Source organism: Macaca mulatta, chromosome 10 (genome assembly GCF_049350105.2).
Source record: "Macaca mulatta isolate MMU2019108-1 chromosome 10, T2T-MMU8v2.0, whole genome shotgun sequence".
In the NCBI taxonomy this organism is placed as follows: Eukaryota; Metazoa; Chordata; class Mammalia; order Primates; family Cercopithecidae; genus Macaca; species Macaca mulatta.
In genome coordinates, this window is record NC_133415.1 from 11376468 (window position 1) to 11390978 (window position 14511).

Below are 14511 nucleotides of genomic sequence, written 5' to 3' on the forward strand. Positions count from 1 at the left end.
TTTGCTAAAGATGAATTGATTCCATCAGCCCATGCAAAATGTAAGTGCATTTGACAGAATACAGCAAAGTTAGGATTTATATTGTGAGCTATTTTTAAAATTGCCTGGTTAGCAAATTAAACCAGCTGTGAAAATATCCTGGTTTCCATTCACAACAAATACAAGACAAGCCATTTTCCTTTAATGAATCTGGCCTCGTGGCAGCATAGTCCATTCTGCATAATTTATTCCTAAGGGTTTCAAAGACATAATTTTCTTAAGACAGACCAAAATTAAACTATTTTCTAGGAAAAAAAAATATGAGTGAGAGGAGTTTCTCTCTATAGATTTTTGGTAAATTCCATGAATCACTGGCCCATCCAATTTAGGAGACTAATGTCTGAATAAAAAATAGTAGTTATGTCAGTACTTTTAAGCAGTCTTAACTGGTTTTCCTTTAAAAGGGCATATGAAAAACCAGTCTGCTCTGCAACACAATTTTTCACATTCTATGATGGAGAGAGGAAAAAAATTCACTCACTGCTATCAAAAAGCTACCCAACAGCCTCCCAACTTCAGGTTTAAAACCGATCACCCCGGCCAGGCGCAACGGCTCACGCCTGTAATCCCAGCACTCTGGGAGGCCGAGGCAGGCAGATCACCTGAGGTCAGGAGTTCAAGACCAGCCTGACTAACATGGTGAAACCCCATCTCTACTAAAAATAGGAAGATTAGCCAGGTGTGGTGGCAGGCAACTGAAGTCCCAGCTATTCAGGAGGCCGAGGAAGGAGAATTGCTTGAACCCGGGAGGCGGAGGTTGCAGTGAGCCGAGACTGCACCACTGCACTCCAGCCTGGGTGACAGAGTGAGACTCTGTCTCAAAAAAAAAAAAAACAAAACAAACAAAAAAAAAAACCAACAACAAACCAATCACCCCTTAAGGAGTTAGGGGAGAGATTCTGAATTATTTAGAATGTTGGCTAAGCTATATTATTTATAATTCCTGTTCCTTTAGGGAAACAATTTGTTATTTAAACAAAGATCAGCAGTGTAAATAACCAAATGGAATAGAATTTCAGGAAGTACTGTTCAAATAAATTCACACTTAGATTGCAGGGAAATGTTCTATTAATTTAGTTCACTTCATAAAGACATGCTGAGAAAAAGATGTACCGTTTTTTGTTTTTTTGTTTTTTTGTTTTTTTTTTTTTTTGAGACGGAGTCTGGCTCTGTCACCCAGGCTGGAGTGCAGTGGCTGGATCTCAGCTCACTGCAAGCTCCGCCTCCCGGGTTTGCGCCATTCTCCTGCCTCAGCCTCCCGAGTAGCTGGGACTACAGGCGCCCGCCACCTCGCCCGGCTATTTTTTTGTATTTTTTAGTAGAGACGGGGTTTCACTGTGTTAGCCAGGTTGGTCTCGATCTCCTGACCTCGTGTTCCGCCCGTCTCGGCCTCCCAAAGTGCTGGGATTACAAGCTTGAGCCACCGCGCCCGGCCAGATGTACCGTTTTATACTTTCTTTGGAAGTCAACGAAACAGAATTAGTTCAATTTGGAACATACTGAGCCTTAAAGCCTTTGCTACAACATAACATAAATTTTGATTAGGAGAGTGCAGAAAAAACTATAAAGCTAACTTTCTTGTCCTTCCAGTTAGTTGGTCTATAAATAGAAGCAATGCATTAACAGCCACCAAAGCAACTGGTGAGTTCCCCAGTGTCTCCAACGTATACATCTCCGACAAATACACTATCAGCATGTTGAACCAAAGTGTTTCCGAGGATCTGTAATAGGACTCTTTTTAAATAAACTGTGACTCACTGTTTGCTTTCTTCACCAGGAGGTGGAGTCTTGCCATGCCCTTCCATTACAAAATCCTCCTGTTCCACCTGCAAAGGCAAGCACCACAGGTCAGCAGCAGTCAGTAACTACAATGCAACTCACTCCAAGAACCCACACCTGCCCTGTGCAAAACCACAGGGCCATTTCACTGCGGTGCACAGAACAGAAGCCTGGGCCAATGGTTTTCAAACTTCTCCTTGAGTGATTAGATTTGCAGAAAAAAGGAAACATGTTCATCAGCAAAACATATAACTCTGACAAAGGATTAGCACCCAGAATATAAAAGAACAGTGATGAATCAATGAGACAAAGAACACCTACTAGAAAAATCTGCAAATAACCAAGTAGGAATTTCACTGAAGAGAACACATAAACAGTTCCTAAACATATGAAAAGATATTCAATCTCATGTCAGTCAAGAAAATGCAAATTAAAACTATTTCACAACCACCAGGTTGGCTAAAATTAAAGTCAGGCAATGCCAAGTGCTGACAAGGGTATGCAGCAATGGCAACTCTTCTCCACTCCTAGTGGGAGGGAAAACTGGTATAGCTACTTCAAAAAGCAGTTTTGTTGGCCAGGCATGGTGGCTCACACCTGTAATCCCAGCACTTTGGGAGGCCGAGGCAGATGGATCATGAGGTCAGGAGATCGAGACCGTCATGGCCAACATGGTGAAACTCCGTCTCTACTAAAAATACAAAAATTAGCTGGACGTGGTGGCATGCACCTGTAGTCCCAGCTACTCAGGAGGCTGAGGCAAGAGAACTGCTTGAAACTGGAAGGCAGAGGTGGCAGTGAGCTGAGATCACACCACTGCACTCCAGCCTGGGCCCTGGGTGACAGAGCAAGACTCTGTCTCCAAAAAGAAAAAAAAGGTTGCCATTATCTATTACATTTGAAGATGCATTTACTGTACACATTAGTAACTGCACTTATAGGTATATACCCTAGAGAAAATTTTGCATATATACAAAAATATTTATAGTAGAATTACTTTTAACAGAAAAAAAAAATACAAGAATAAACATCTGTCAACAGTGTAACAGACAGATAGGCTATGGTGTTTTCAGAAAACAGAATACTACATTGCATGAAAACGAACGAACTACAGCTACACACTTCAATCTGGGTGAGTTACAAAAAGGTAATCAAGTGAAGGAAGCAAATCACAAAAGAATACATATATAATATGATTCTATAAATATCAAGTCCAAATATATACATATTTTAGAGCAAACTGAAACAGAAAATATATATTTTTAACCATATATATGTGTATATAGGCATACATATGTATATACATGCTTTTATTTTATTATTTATTTATTTATTTTTGAGATGGAGTCTCGCCCTGTCACCCAGGCTGGAGTGCAATGGCACGATCTCGGCTCACTGCAACCTCCGCCTCCCAGGTTCAAATGATTCTCCTGCCTCAGCCTCCCAGGTAGCTGGGATTTCAGGCACCCATCACCATGCCCAGCTAATTTTTGTATTTTTTTTAGTAGAGACTGAGTTTCACCATGTTGGCCAGGATGGTCTCCATCTCCTGACCTCGTGATCCACCCACCTTGGCCTCCCAAAGTGCTGGGATTACAGGCGTGAGCCAACGCGCCCGGCCCATGCTTTTATATTTAAAGATAAAAAGAAAAGGCTGAGGGTTATGGCATGACCCTGTAAGTCCCAGTTACTTTGGGGGTTAGAGGCAGGAGAATCAATAGAGCCTAGGAGTTTGAGACTGTAGTGCTCTATGATCACACCTGTGAATAACCACTGCCCTCCAGTCTAGGCAACACAGTGAGACTCTAAGTCTTAAAAAAAAAAAAAAGAAAGCCAATAATTTCTTAATATCAAATCACTAATATAATTTCATATATGGAATTATTCCCTTTCTTTGATAAATTATAATTTAAATTACTAATTTAAAATTAAAATTTATATTAAATACATATACATTTAAAAAGTCAAATAACATTAATACTACAGGCTGACAAACAAAAACAGCACTTTCCACCCCTGCCCCACCCTCACAACATAAGCCTCCATCCTCCCTTCCTCACAATGTAAGTTACCGTTTTTGTTCAACTCAATATTCAGTGCTAACAGTGCTATTATGTAGTAAATATATACAGCTGAATCATATGGAATGCTATAATTAAATTTCCTTTCTTGTATTATTTTGGTTTCCCTGGAACTAATAATTACCACTTCCTCTTCTTATTCTTTTTCCTTTTTTTTTCTAGCTTAGTATTTGTTATGTATTTTTCATTAATTCATCCTCAAACTCTCCAACATAACTGTAAATCTCCTCTTAATCAGTTCAAACACTTCAGGTAATCTGTCAGTTTCAATCCGCCTTGGAAACATCCTCAGGGGTTTCTCCAGCTCCGAACTGGATTGATTGCTCTCTAGGCCACTGAATCGCTGACATCTCGCCAGGGATGTCTCCTCTTCATCTCTCGAATGCCCTCCTCTTTCTCCTAGGCTGGAGCATCTGTTTCCCAGATCCTCTGTCCCTTACGGTTTACTCACTGATTGAGGTGGAGTATATATTCCAGTGATTTCCTGATAAAAGGTATATAGAAGGTGAATTTTTTCTGAGACTTTGAATGACTGAAATGTTCTTGTTTTATACAGATATAACTGACATATAAAAACGTATTTATTTTTATGGTTTTTTTTTTTTTTTTTGAGATGGATTCTCGTTCTGTTGCCCAGGCTGGAGAGAAGTGGTGTGATCTCGGCTCATTGCGGCCTCCCCTTCCTGGGTTCAAGCGGTTCTCCTGTCTCAGCCTCCCGAGTAGTTGGGACTACAGGTGTGTGCCACTACACCTGGCTACTTTTTCGTATTTTTAGTACAGACAGGGTTCCACCACGTTGGCCAGGCTGGTCTCCAACTCCTGACCTCAGGCGATCCATCTGCCTCAGCCTCCCAAAGTGCTGGGATTATAGGCGTGAGCCACTACACCCAGTCATAAAAACTTTTTTTTTTTAACCCAAATCTCAATTAAATATAAAAGTTGAGGCCAAGGCCGGGCGCGGTGGCTCAAGCCTGTAATCCCAGCACTTTGGGAGGCCGAGACAGGCGGATCACGAGGTCAGGAGATCGAGACCATCCTGGCTAACACGGTGAAACCCAGTCTCTACTAAAAAATACAAAAAAATACCCGGGCGAGGTGGTGGGAGCCTGTAGTCCCAGCTACTCGGGAGGCTGAGGCAGGAGAATGGCATAAACCCGGGAGGCGGAGCTTGCAGTGAGCTGAGATCCAGCCTCAGCAAGTGCTGACAAGGGTATGCAGCAATGGCAACTCTTCTCCACTCCTAGTGGGAGGGAAAACTGGTATAGCTACTTCAAAAAGCAGTTTTGTTGGCCAGGCATGGTGGCTCACACCTGTAATCCCAGCACTTTGGGAGGCCGAGGCAGGCGGATCATGAGGTCAGGAGATCAAGACCATCATGGCCAACATGGTGAAACTCCGTCTCTACTAAAAATACAAAAATTAGCTGGACGTGGTGGACGAAATTAAATTTCCTTGGGCGACACAGCAAGACGCCGTCTCAAAAAAAAAAAAATGTTGAGGCCAGGCATGGTGGCTCACGCCTGTAATCCCAGCAGTTTGGGAGGCAGAGGCAGGTGGATCACAAGATCAGGAGATCAAGGTCACCCTGGCCAACATGGTGAAACCCTATCTCTACTAAATACAAAAATTAACCAGGTGTGGCCAGGCGCGATGGCTCACGCCTGTAATCCCAGCACTTTGGGAGGCCGAGGTGGGCGGATCACGAGGTCAGGAGATGGAGACCATCCTGGCCAACATGGTGAAACCCCATCTCTACCAAAAATACAAAAAAATTAGCCAGGTGTGGTGGCTGGCACCTGTAGTCCGAGCTACGCTGAGCTAGACTAAGGCAGGAGAATGGCGTGAACCCGGGAGGTGGAGCTTGCAGTGAGCTGAGATGGCGCCACTGCACTCCAGCCTGACAACAGAGCAAGACTCCATCACAAAAACAAAAACAAACAAACAAAAACCTTGAAGTCAGTAAACTTTTCCATCCAAAATTTTGAGGGTGATGCTCCGTTGTCTTCTAGCTCCCACAGCTGCTACGCAGAAGCTCAGAATCATTCTAAGTCCTAATGTATTGGATGTGTCTTCTCTGGAAACTTCGATCCTTATTTTTATAGCGGTAAGAAAGAAAAAAAACAAAAACAAAAAACTCTTTTAGGATCTTCTGTTTATCCTTAGTTTTTAAAAATGCAAATCACTAAGCAAGGTTTTTTATTTATGGAACTGGTGCTAGGTAAGTACTTACAATCTAGAATCTCTTGTTTTTCAGGTTTGGGACATTTTCTCTACTTATTTATTTGACATTTCCTCCCTTCCAACTTCTGTTCTCTCCTTCTGGAATTCCTGTTATTCAGTATTGAATCTCAGAGATTCTTTTCTCTCTCTTTCTTTTTCTTTCTTTCTTTCTCTTTCTTTCTTTCTCTTTCTCCTCCATTTTTGTCTTTGAATGAATCTCTGAGATTGATTTTCTTCTTTCTTTCTTTCTTTCTTTCTTTCTTTCTCCATTTTTGTGTCTTTGATTTTTTTATTTTAATTTCTGGGAGGTTCTCTCAACTTTATTTTCTAAAACTCCTAATATATGTACAACTTCTCTTATTTTAATTGAATTTTTAAGAGCTCTTCCTCGTTCTTTGAATATTCCTTTTTCCAGTCTCCTGTTCTTGTTCCATTATAACAATATCTTCTCTCATCTCTGAGGATATTCTAGAGAGTTAGTTTTCTTTTCTTCTTTTTTTTTTTTTTTTTTTTTTTGAGATGGAGTCTCACTATTGCACAGGCTGGAGTGCAGTGGCACGATCTTAGCCCACTGCAACCTCTGCCTCTCTGCTTCAAGAGATTCTCCCTGCTTCAGCTTCCCGAGTAGCTGGGATTACAGGCGCACATTTTTGGTAGAGGCAGGGTTTCACCATGTTGGCCAGGCTGGTCTCGAACTCCTGACCTCAAGTGATCTGCCCGCCTCGGCCTCCCAAAGTGCTAGGATTACAGGCGTGAGCCACCACGCCTGGCCTATTTATTTTTGAGACAGAGTCTCACTCTGTTGCTCAAGTTGGAGTGCAGTGATGTGATCTTGGCTCACTGCAACCTCCACCTCTCTGGTTCAAGCCATTCTCATGCCTCAGCCTCCTGAGTAGCTGGGATTACAGGCGTGAGCCACCACACCCAGCCTATTTCAGTTCTCTTCTGCTCCCTACATTATCTGTTTCCTCCAAATTCCTCTTTTGTCTTTGGTCACCATCTTTCATTCATAGATTTTTATCAAATGTCTGATCATCCTTGTCTATCCACTGATATTTAAGAGCAAGACCCTAAAGAGCTTGATTTTGGGAGTGTGTGTGTACGAGGGGAGAGGTAAGGGAGAGGTTCCTTATCCAGGGATTAGCTTTCTGGAGGGTGATCAGGAAGGGACCTGCCCATTTCCTTGGGACCTTCAGATGCCTACAGTTATATATCCTCATCTATTTCCCCCTCCTTGGGTTATTTAATTACCCCAAAAAGACACCCTTCTATCTTCAGCCTGACAGATATAAGCCAGGCTTTCAGTGTTCTGGGACTGAATTTGGGAAGAGCTGGTAAAGTCCCACATGTCAGCGTGTAGCCTTTTATGTAAGTTCTGTTTTTCATGAGGTACCTCACACCCACCCTCAGGTTTCCTGAGGTTCAGCCTTTCCTGTCTTCTGCCACGTAGGAGAAGGTATCGGTCTGTGGATATGAGGAAAGCATATCTGGGGCCTCGCTTCTCATTGCCTCTTCAACCCATCCTGCTGTTCTAGTGTTACTCCAAAAGCTTCCTAGCATCCAAAACTTTGTTGGGCATCTCTTATCCTCTTCATCTCTTCTTCTATTCACTTTGTTTTCTGGTGGATTTATGCTTGCTGAAATCATTTTGTAAAAATAATTCTAGTAGCACTTTAGAAGGGAGGAGAAGACATTCACCTGGTTTCATCTACCATGTCGAGACTTATTCTAAAACCTTTTTTGACTCTACTTTTTCCACTCCACCGAAACTATTTTCAATTTTTTGTTGGCTTTCATTTTTAAAAAAATATTATTTTATACCAGGTGCAGTAGTTCACGCCTGTAATTCCAACACTTTGGGAGGCCAAGGCAGGAGGATGGCTTAAGCCTAAGAGTTCAAGGCTGCAGTAAGCTATGAGGGCACCACTGTACTTCAGCCTGGGTGACAAAGTGAGACCCTGTCTCTTTAAAAAAAAGTACAGTCTGGTAAGTTTTGACACATACATACACATGAAACCATCACCACAATCAAGACAATGAACATACCACCCTCAAAGTTTCATCATGTCCCTCTTTAATTTTTTTTTTTTTGGGGTGGGGAGACGGTGTCTCACTCTGTAGCCTAGGCTGGAGTACAGTGGTGCAATCTCGGCTCACTGCAACCTCTGCCTCCTGGGTTCAAGAGATTCTCCTGCCTCAGCCTCCTGAGTAGCTTGGATTATAGGTGCATGCCACCACACCTAACTTTTTTTTTTTTTTTTTTTGTATTTTTAGTAGAGACAAGGTTTCACCATATTGGCCAGGCTGGTCTCAAACTCCTGACCTCGTGATTCGCCCGCCTCAGCCTCCCAAAGTGCTGGGATTACAGGTGTGAGCCACCGTACCCAGTCATCCCTCTTTAAGCTTTCTCTCCTGTGCCCCCTGCCTAGGCAACCACTGATGAACTTTCTATCACTATAGATGCAGTTGCATTTTCTGGAGCTTCCACAAGCGGAATCAAACAGTATGTACTCTTTTTCTGTCTGGCTTCTTTTACTTAGCATAATTATTCTGAAATTCATCCGTGTGGTTTCAAGTGTCAATAGTTCATTTTCCTTTCACAGCTGAGTAGTATTCCATTGTTGAGAATATATCACAATTTGACAGGTGTTCGAGTTGTTTCTGTTTTTGCTACTGCAAATAAAGCTGCTATGAACACTCACATATGCATTCTTTTTTATTGAGGAAATACCTAGGAGGGTGTATTAGTTTGCTAGGGCTGCTGTAATGAAGTATTTCAAATCTGGTGGCTTAACAAACAGAAATTTTTTATCTCACTGTTCTGGAGGCTAGAAGTCCAAAATCAAGGCATTGGCAGGGCTGGTTCCCTCTGAGAGCTGTGAGGGAAGGATCTGTTCCAGTCCTCTCTCCTTGGCTTACAGATGGCTGTCTTCAGTTTCACATGGTATTTTCCCTATTTGTTTATTTCTATGTCCAAAATTCCCCCCTTTAAATACGAACACCAGTCATACTGAATTAGGGCCTACCCCTAATAACCTCATTTGACTTAATTACCTCTATCAAAGTCCTATCCCCAAATAAGACCACATTCTAAGGTTCTGGGGGTTAGTATTTCAATATATGAATTTGGGGGGTAGGGGGAGCAGACATAATTCAACTCATAACAGAGTAGAACAGTTAGATCACATGGTAGTTATGTGTTTTAACTTTTTAAGAAACTGTTTTCTGGCCTGGTGCAGTGGCTCACGCCTGTAATCCCAGCACTTTGGGAGGCCAAGGCAGGAGAATCACAAGGTCAAGAGATCGAGACCATCCTGGCCAACATGGTGAAACCCTGTCTCTACTAAAAATACAAAAATTAGCTGGGCGTGGTGGCGGGTGCCTGTAATCCCAGCTACTCAGGAGGCTGAGGCAGGAGAATTGCTTGAACCTGGCAGGCAGAGGTTGCAGTGAGTCGGGATTGCACCACTGCACTACAGCCTGGCAACAGAGCGAGACTCCATCTCAAAAAAAAAAACAAAAAAAATCAACAAAAAAAAACTGTTTTCCAATGTGGTTGTAACATTTTACCTTCCTTCCAGCAGTGTGTGAGAGTTTCAGTTGTCCCATGTCTCATCAATACCAGCACTTTGTGTGGACTTTTTAATTTTAGCCATTCTCATCGTGGTTTTAACTGCACTGATGTTGAACATGTTCCTACGAGCTCCTTTGCTATCTATTCTCTGGTAGTGTCAGCAAGTCTTTCAGCCATTTTAAAAATAGTTTTATTGAGATATAACCTATATGCCATAAAGTTCACCTGTTTAAAGTACACAATTCAGTGGCTTCTATTATATTTACAGAATTGTGCAACCACTACCACAATCCAATCTTAGAACATGTTCATCATCCCAAAAGAAACTGCTTACCTAACAACACTCTCCATTTTGCCTCCCTTTCATCCTCCTTCTGAGGCCCAGACAACCACGAATCCACCTTCTGTCTCTACAGATTTGCCTATTTTGACTTCTCCCATATAAATGGAGTCATACAATACGTGGTGTTTTGTGCCTGTCTTTGCTATGGTCTGAATATGTCTCCCAAAATTTGTGTTGAAAACTTAATCCCCAGTGCAATAGTGTTGGGAGGTGGGGCCTGGAAGGTGTTTAGGTCATGAGAGTGCTGCCCACGTGAATTCATGCTGTTATAAAAGGGCTTGTCAGGGACACTGTCACTTTCTGCCCTTCCACTTTTTGCCATGTGGGGACGCAGTATTCCTCCCTCTTACAAGCGGGGATTGGGGCCTCCCCTGACTACAAATCTGCTGGTGCCTTGATCTTGTTATTCGTGGCCTCCAGAACTACCAGCAAATACATTTCTGTTCTTTATCAAGTACCTAGTCTGTGGTATTTTGTTACAGCAGCATAAACAGAGATACTGTGGAACCATCACTACCATCCATCTCCACAATTTTTCCATCTTTCCCATCTGAAACTCTGTACCCCTTACACAGTAACTCCCCAGTCCCTGCTCCCCCCAGTCCCTAAGAAGCACCATTCCACTTTCTGTCTCTATGAATCTGACTCCTCCAGGTGCCTTACAGAAGTAGAGTTATATGGTATTTGTCTTTTTGTGACTGGTTTGTTTCACTTAGCATATGTCTTCAATATTCATCTGTGTTGTAGCATGTGTCAGAGTTTCCTTCCCTTTGTAAGGCTAAATAATATTCCATTGTATATATATACACTACACTTTGTTTATCCATTCACCCTTCCATGGACACTCGGATCACCTCCACCTTTTGGTTACTGTGAATACCTCTCAGTAATATTTAACACAGTAGCCATCTCCACCCTTTTTGAAAATCTCTGCCTTGTACTGGACCATCTTCTGTCATTTCTTTTCCTCTCTCTCACCCAATCTTAGGGTCTTTGGATTTATTCCTTTGACTTAGAAAGCGTTTCTTGTTTGGGCACAGTGGCTTATGCCTGTAATCCCAGCACTTCAGGAGGCCAAGGCAGGCGGATTACACGAGGTCAGGAGTTCAAGACCGGCCTGGCCAACATGGCGAAACCCTGTTTCTACTCCAAAAACAAAAAAAATTAGCCGGGCATGGTGGCGGGCACCTGTAATCCCAGCTACTCAAGAGGCTGAGGTAGGAGAACTGCTAGTGGGAGGAGGTTGCAGTGAGCTGAGATTGCGCCACTGCACTCCAGCCTGGGTGACAGAGCGAGACTCTGCCTCAAAAAAAAAAGAAAAAAAAAAAAAGCCCAAGAGCAGCCAGGCGTGGTGGCACATGCCTGTAATCCCAGCTACTTGGGAGGCTGAGGTAGGAGAATCCTTGAATCCGGGAGGCAGAGGAGGCAGAGGTTGTAGTGAGCCAAGATCATGCCATTGGTCTCCAGCCTGGGCAACAAGAAAGAAATTCCATCTCAAAAAAAAAAAACAAAAAAAAACAGCATTTCTCACATATTATTACATGAAAGCTTCCTTCACATCATTCAGCCATCAGCTCCAGGGCCATCTCTTTGATCCAGGGTGATCTTCCCTACCAGCCCAGCTGAAATACTTCCACGGTCACTCCCCAGCATCACACATATCACTACCTGAAAGGCTTATTTGTTCATGTGTCTTATTGTCTCTCTCCCCAGCCACAAATGCAAACTTCTTGAGGCAGAGACTTCGAATGTCTTATTCACCAGAAGCCTGGCACAACAAAGTTGTTTGACCAGGATGTGATGACTGTCTGATATCTGTTTCCCTTTCTCCTTTCTCCTACTACTCCCTAAGCATTTATTTCCCTAGGTTCTGTGCTTGGACCTCTTTCCTCTCATTCTGCCACAGCAATTTCATGTAATCTCACAGTTTCCACTATTAAATTTGAGTGATCCCAATTCTGTTTCCAGCCCTAACCTATCATGTTTCTAGCCCCACAGTTTCATCAGGTCGAATGACATTGCCACACAGATAATATGCCAGCATTTCAAACTCTGTGTTCCATACAGAACGCATCCTATTCACTCCCAAACACGTTTTTGTTTTGTTTTGTTTTGAGACGGAGTCTCGCTCTGTCACCAAGCTGGACTATAGTGGTGTGATCTTGACTCACTGCAACCTCCACCTCCTGGGTTCAAGTGATTCTCCTGCCTCAGCCTCCTGAGTAGCTGGGATTACAGATGTCCGTCACCACACCCAGCTAATTTTTGCATTTTTAGTAGAGACGGGGTTTCACCATGTTGACCAGGATGGTCTCGATCTCTTGACCTTGTGATCCGCCTGCCTTAGCCTCCCAAAATGCTGGAATTACAGGCGTAAGCCACCAAGGCCGGCCGATTTATCATTTTCTCTTTCCTCAACATCAAATAAATTGCTAAATCCTATCCATTTTATAAGTGTTTCCAACCACTCCCTCTATTGCAGGTACTGTAGTTAAAAAGAAAATGTATATATTTTTTGAAAGCTGAGAAGTCAGCTGATATAATGGATAAAAGAATATTTAACATGGTCTCAACAGACTAAGGAGATAGGTGGAAGCTCCTAATTTTTTTTTTTAATTTAAGTATAATTCACAAGCAGAAAAATACACACACTTTAAGTGTAGAGCTCAGTGAATTTTATTTTTCTCTCATTTTCTCTCTACTTTTGAGACAGTGTCTCACTCTATCACCCAGGCTGGAGTGCAATGGCACAATTGTGACTCACTGAAGCCTTGACATCCTGGATTCAAGTGATTCTCCCACCTTAGCCTCCCAAATAGCTGGGACCACAGGCCTGTGCCAGTACACCCAGATAATTAAAAAAAAAAAAATTTTTTTTTTTTTTTTTTTTTTTTGTAGAGATAGATAGGGTCTCTCTGCCCAGGCTGGTCTGAAACTCCTGGGCTGAAGTGATCCTCCAATCTTGGCCTCCCAAAGTGCTGGGATTACAGGCATGAGCTACTGAGCCTAGCCTTAATGATTAATTTTAGATATGGTTGTACCTTCAAGCAACATATAGATTGAGACAGAAAATTTCCATCTCCCCAGAAAACTGCTACATGTCCCTTCCCTTGAAGATCCCCCTATTACTATAAATGGGGTTGACATGTTCGTAAGCTTTATATATATCACTGGGATCTCATAGTATGTACCACTTTTATATTTTCACTTTTTTCACTCGTTTTTTTCACTCGGTATAATGTTTCTGAGACTTATCCATGTTGTTATACTGATCAAGAGTTCTTTTTTTTTTTTTTTTTTTTTTTTTTGAGACAGAGTCTCGCTGTCGCTGGAGTGCAGTGGCACAATGTCGGCTCACTGCAAGCTCTGCCTTCTGGGTTCATGTCATTCTCCTGCCTCAGCTTCCCGAGAAGCTGGGACTACAGGCGCCTGCCACCACACCCAGCTAATTTTTTGTATTTTTAGTACAGACGGGGTTTCACCGTGTTAGCCAGGATGGTCTCAATCTCCCGACTTCGTGATCCACCCAGCTGGGCCTCCCAAAGTGCTGGGATTACAGGCGTGAGCCACCGCGCCCAGCCAAGAGATCCAATTTTTAAACTCAGTAGTGTTCCATTGCACTGACAAACTATAATTTGTTTATTCATTAGATAGACAGCTGGCTATTTCCAGTTTGGAGCTGCTATAAAGCTGCCATGAGCATTTTCATATAATGTGTTTTTGCAAATCTATGCAGTCATTTCTATGGAGTATACACCTAAGAGAATGTTTGCCTTCTAGGGTGGAAGTTCATTTAACTTTATTTAGAAGCTTATGAAACAGTTCTTTAAGTGGTTGTATCATTTTACACTCCTTCCAACAATGTCTAAAAGTTCCAGTTGCTCCACATTCTTGGCAACACCTGGTATTATTAGTCTTTTGAACTGTAGCCATTTTGGTGAGTGTATAACGGCCTTACATTATAGTTTTAATTTGCATTTTGCTCATGAATAATGTTGAACATCTGTGTTTTCAAAATCATCTGGATGTCTTATTTTGTGAAATGCCTAGTCTTTTGCCCATTTTTGTTGTTTGACCGTTTCTGATTTTTGGTAATTCTTTACATACTCTGGATATGAGACTTTTATTAGAAAGATGCATTGCAGGCCAGGCGCGGTGGCTCACGCCTGTAATCCCAGCACTTTGGGAGGCCGAGGCGGGAGGATCACGAGGTCAGGAGATCGAGACCATCCGGTAACACAGTGAAACCCTGTCTCTACTAAAAATACAAAAAATTAGCCAGGCGTGGTGGCAGGTACGTGTAGTCTCAGCTACTTGGAGGCTGAGGCAGGAGAATAAAGTGATCCCAGGAGGTGGAGGTTGCAGTGAGCTGAGATCGTGCCACTGTACTCCAGCCTGGGCGACAGAGCGAGACTCCGTCTCCAAAAAAAAAAAAAAAAAAAAAAAAAGATGTATTGCAAATGTTTTTTCCCAAT

The 14511-nt window shown here is 42.5% G+C and overlaps 1 protein-coding gene and 2 long non-coding RNA genes across 33 annotated transcripts in view; 1 reads left to right on the forward strand and 2 right to left on the reverse strand.

Moving 5' to 3' along the window:
* Window positions 1-14511, reverse strand: part of TNRC6B (trinucleotide repeat containing adaptor 6B) — a 296478-nt gene that overhangs the window by 182408 nt on the left and 99559 nt on the right. For 24 of the 31 annotated variants that reach the window (XM_077949599.1, XM_077949593.1, XM_077949587.1 and 21 more), the window contains one exon: window positions 1798-1865. In XM_077949599.1, the coding sequence (XP_077805725.1) occupies window positions 1798-1865 (68 nt within the window). The remainder of the gene's footprint in view (window positions 1-1797; window positions 1866-14511) is intronic. The other 7 variants (XM_077949595.1, XM_077949583.1, XM_077949569.1 and 4 more) reach the window with 1 other exon arrangement.
* Window positions 8193-11413, reverse strand: LOC144331694 (uncharacterized). The gene is made up of 2 exons (XR_013399063.1): window positions 9586-11413; window positions 8193-8284 (listed from the first exon to the last, which is right to left on the reverse strand). It is a non-coding gene; the product is annotated as an uncharacterized LOC144331694 (long non-coding RNA).
* On the forward strand, window positions 12907-14490 carry LOC144331703 (uncharacterized). Its single transcript, XR_013399072.1, has 3 exons — window positions 12907-13461; window positions 13596-14186; window positions 14319-14490. It is a non-coding gene; the product is annotated as an uncharacterized LOC144331703 (long non-coding RNA).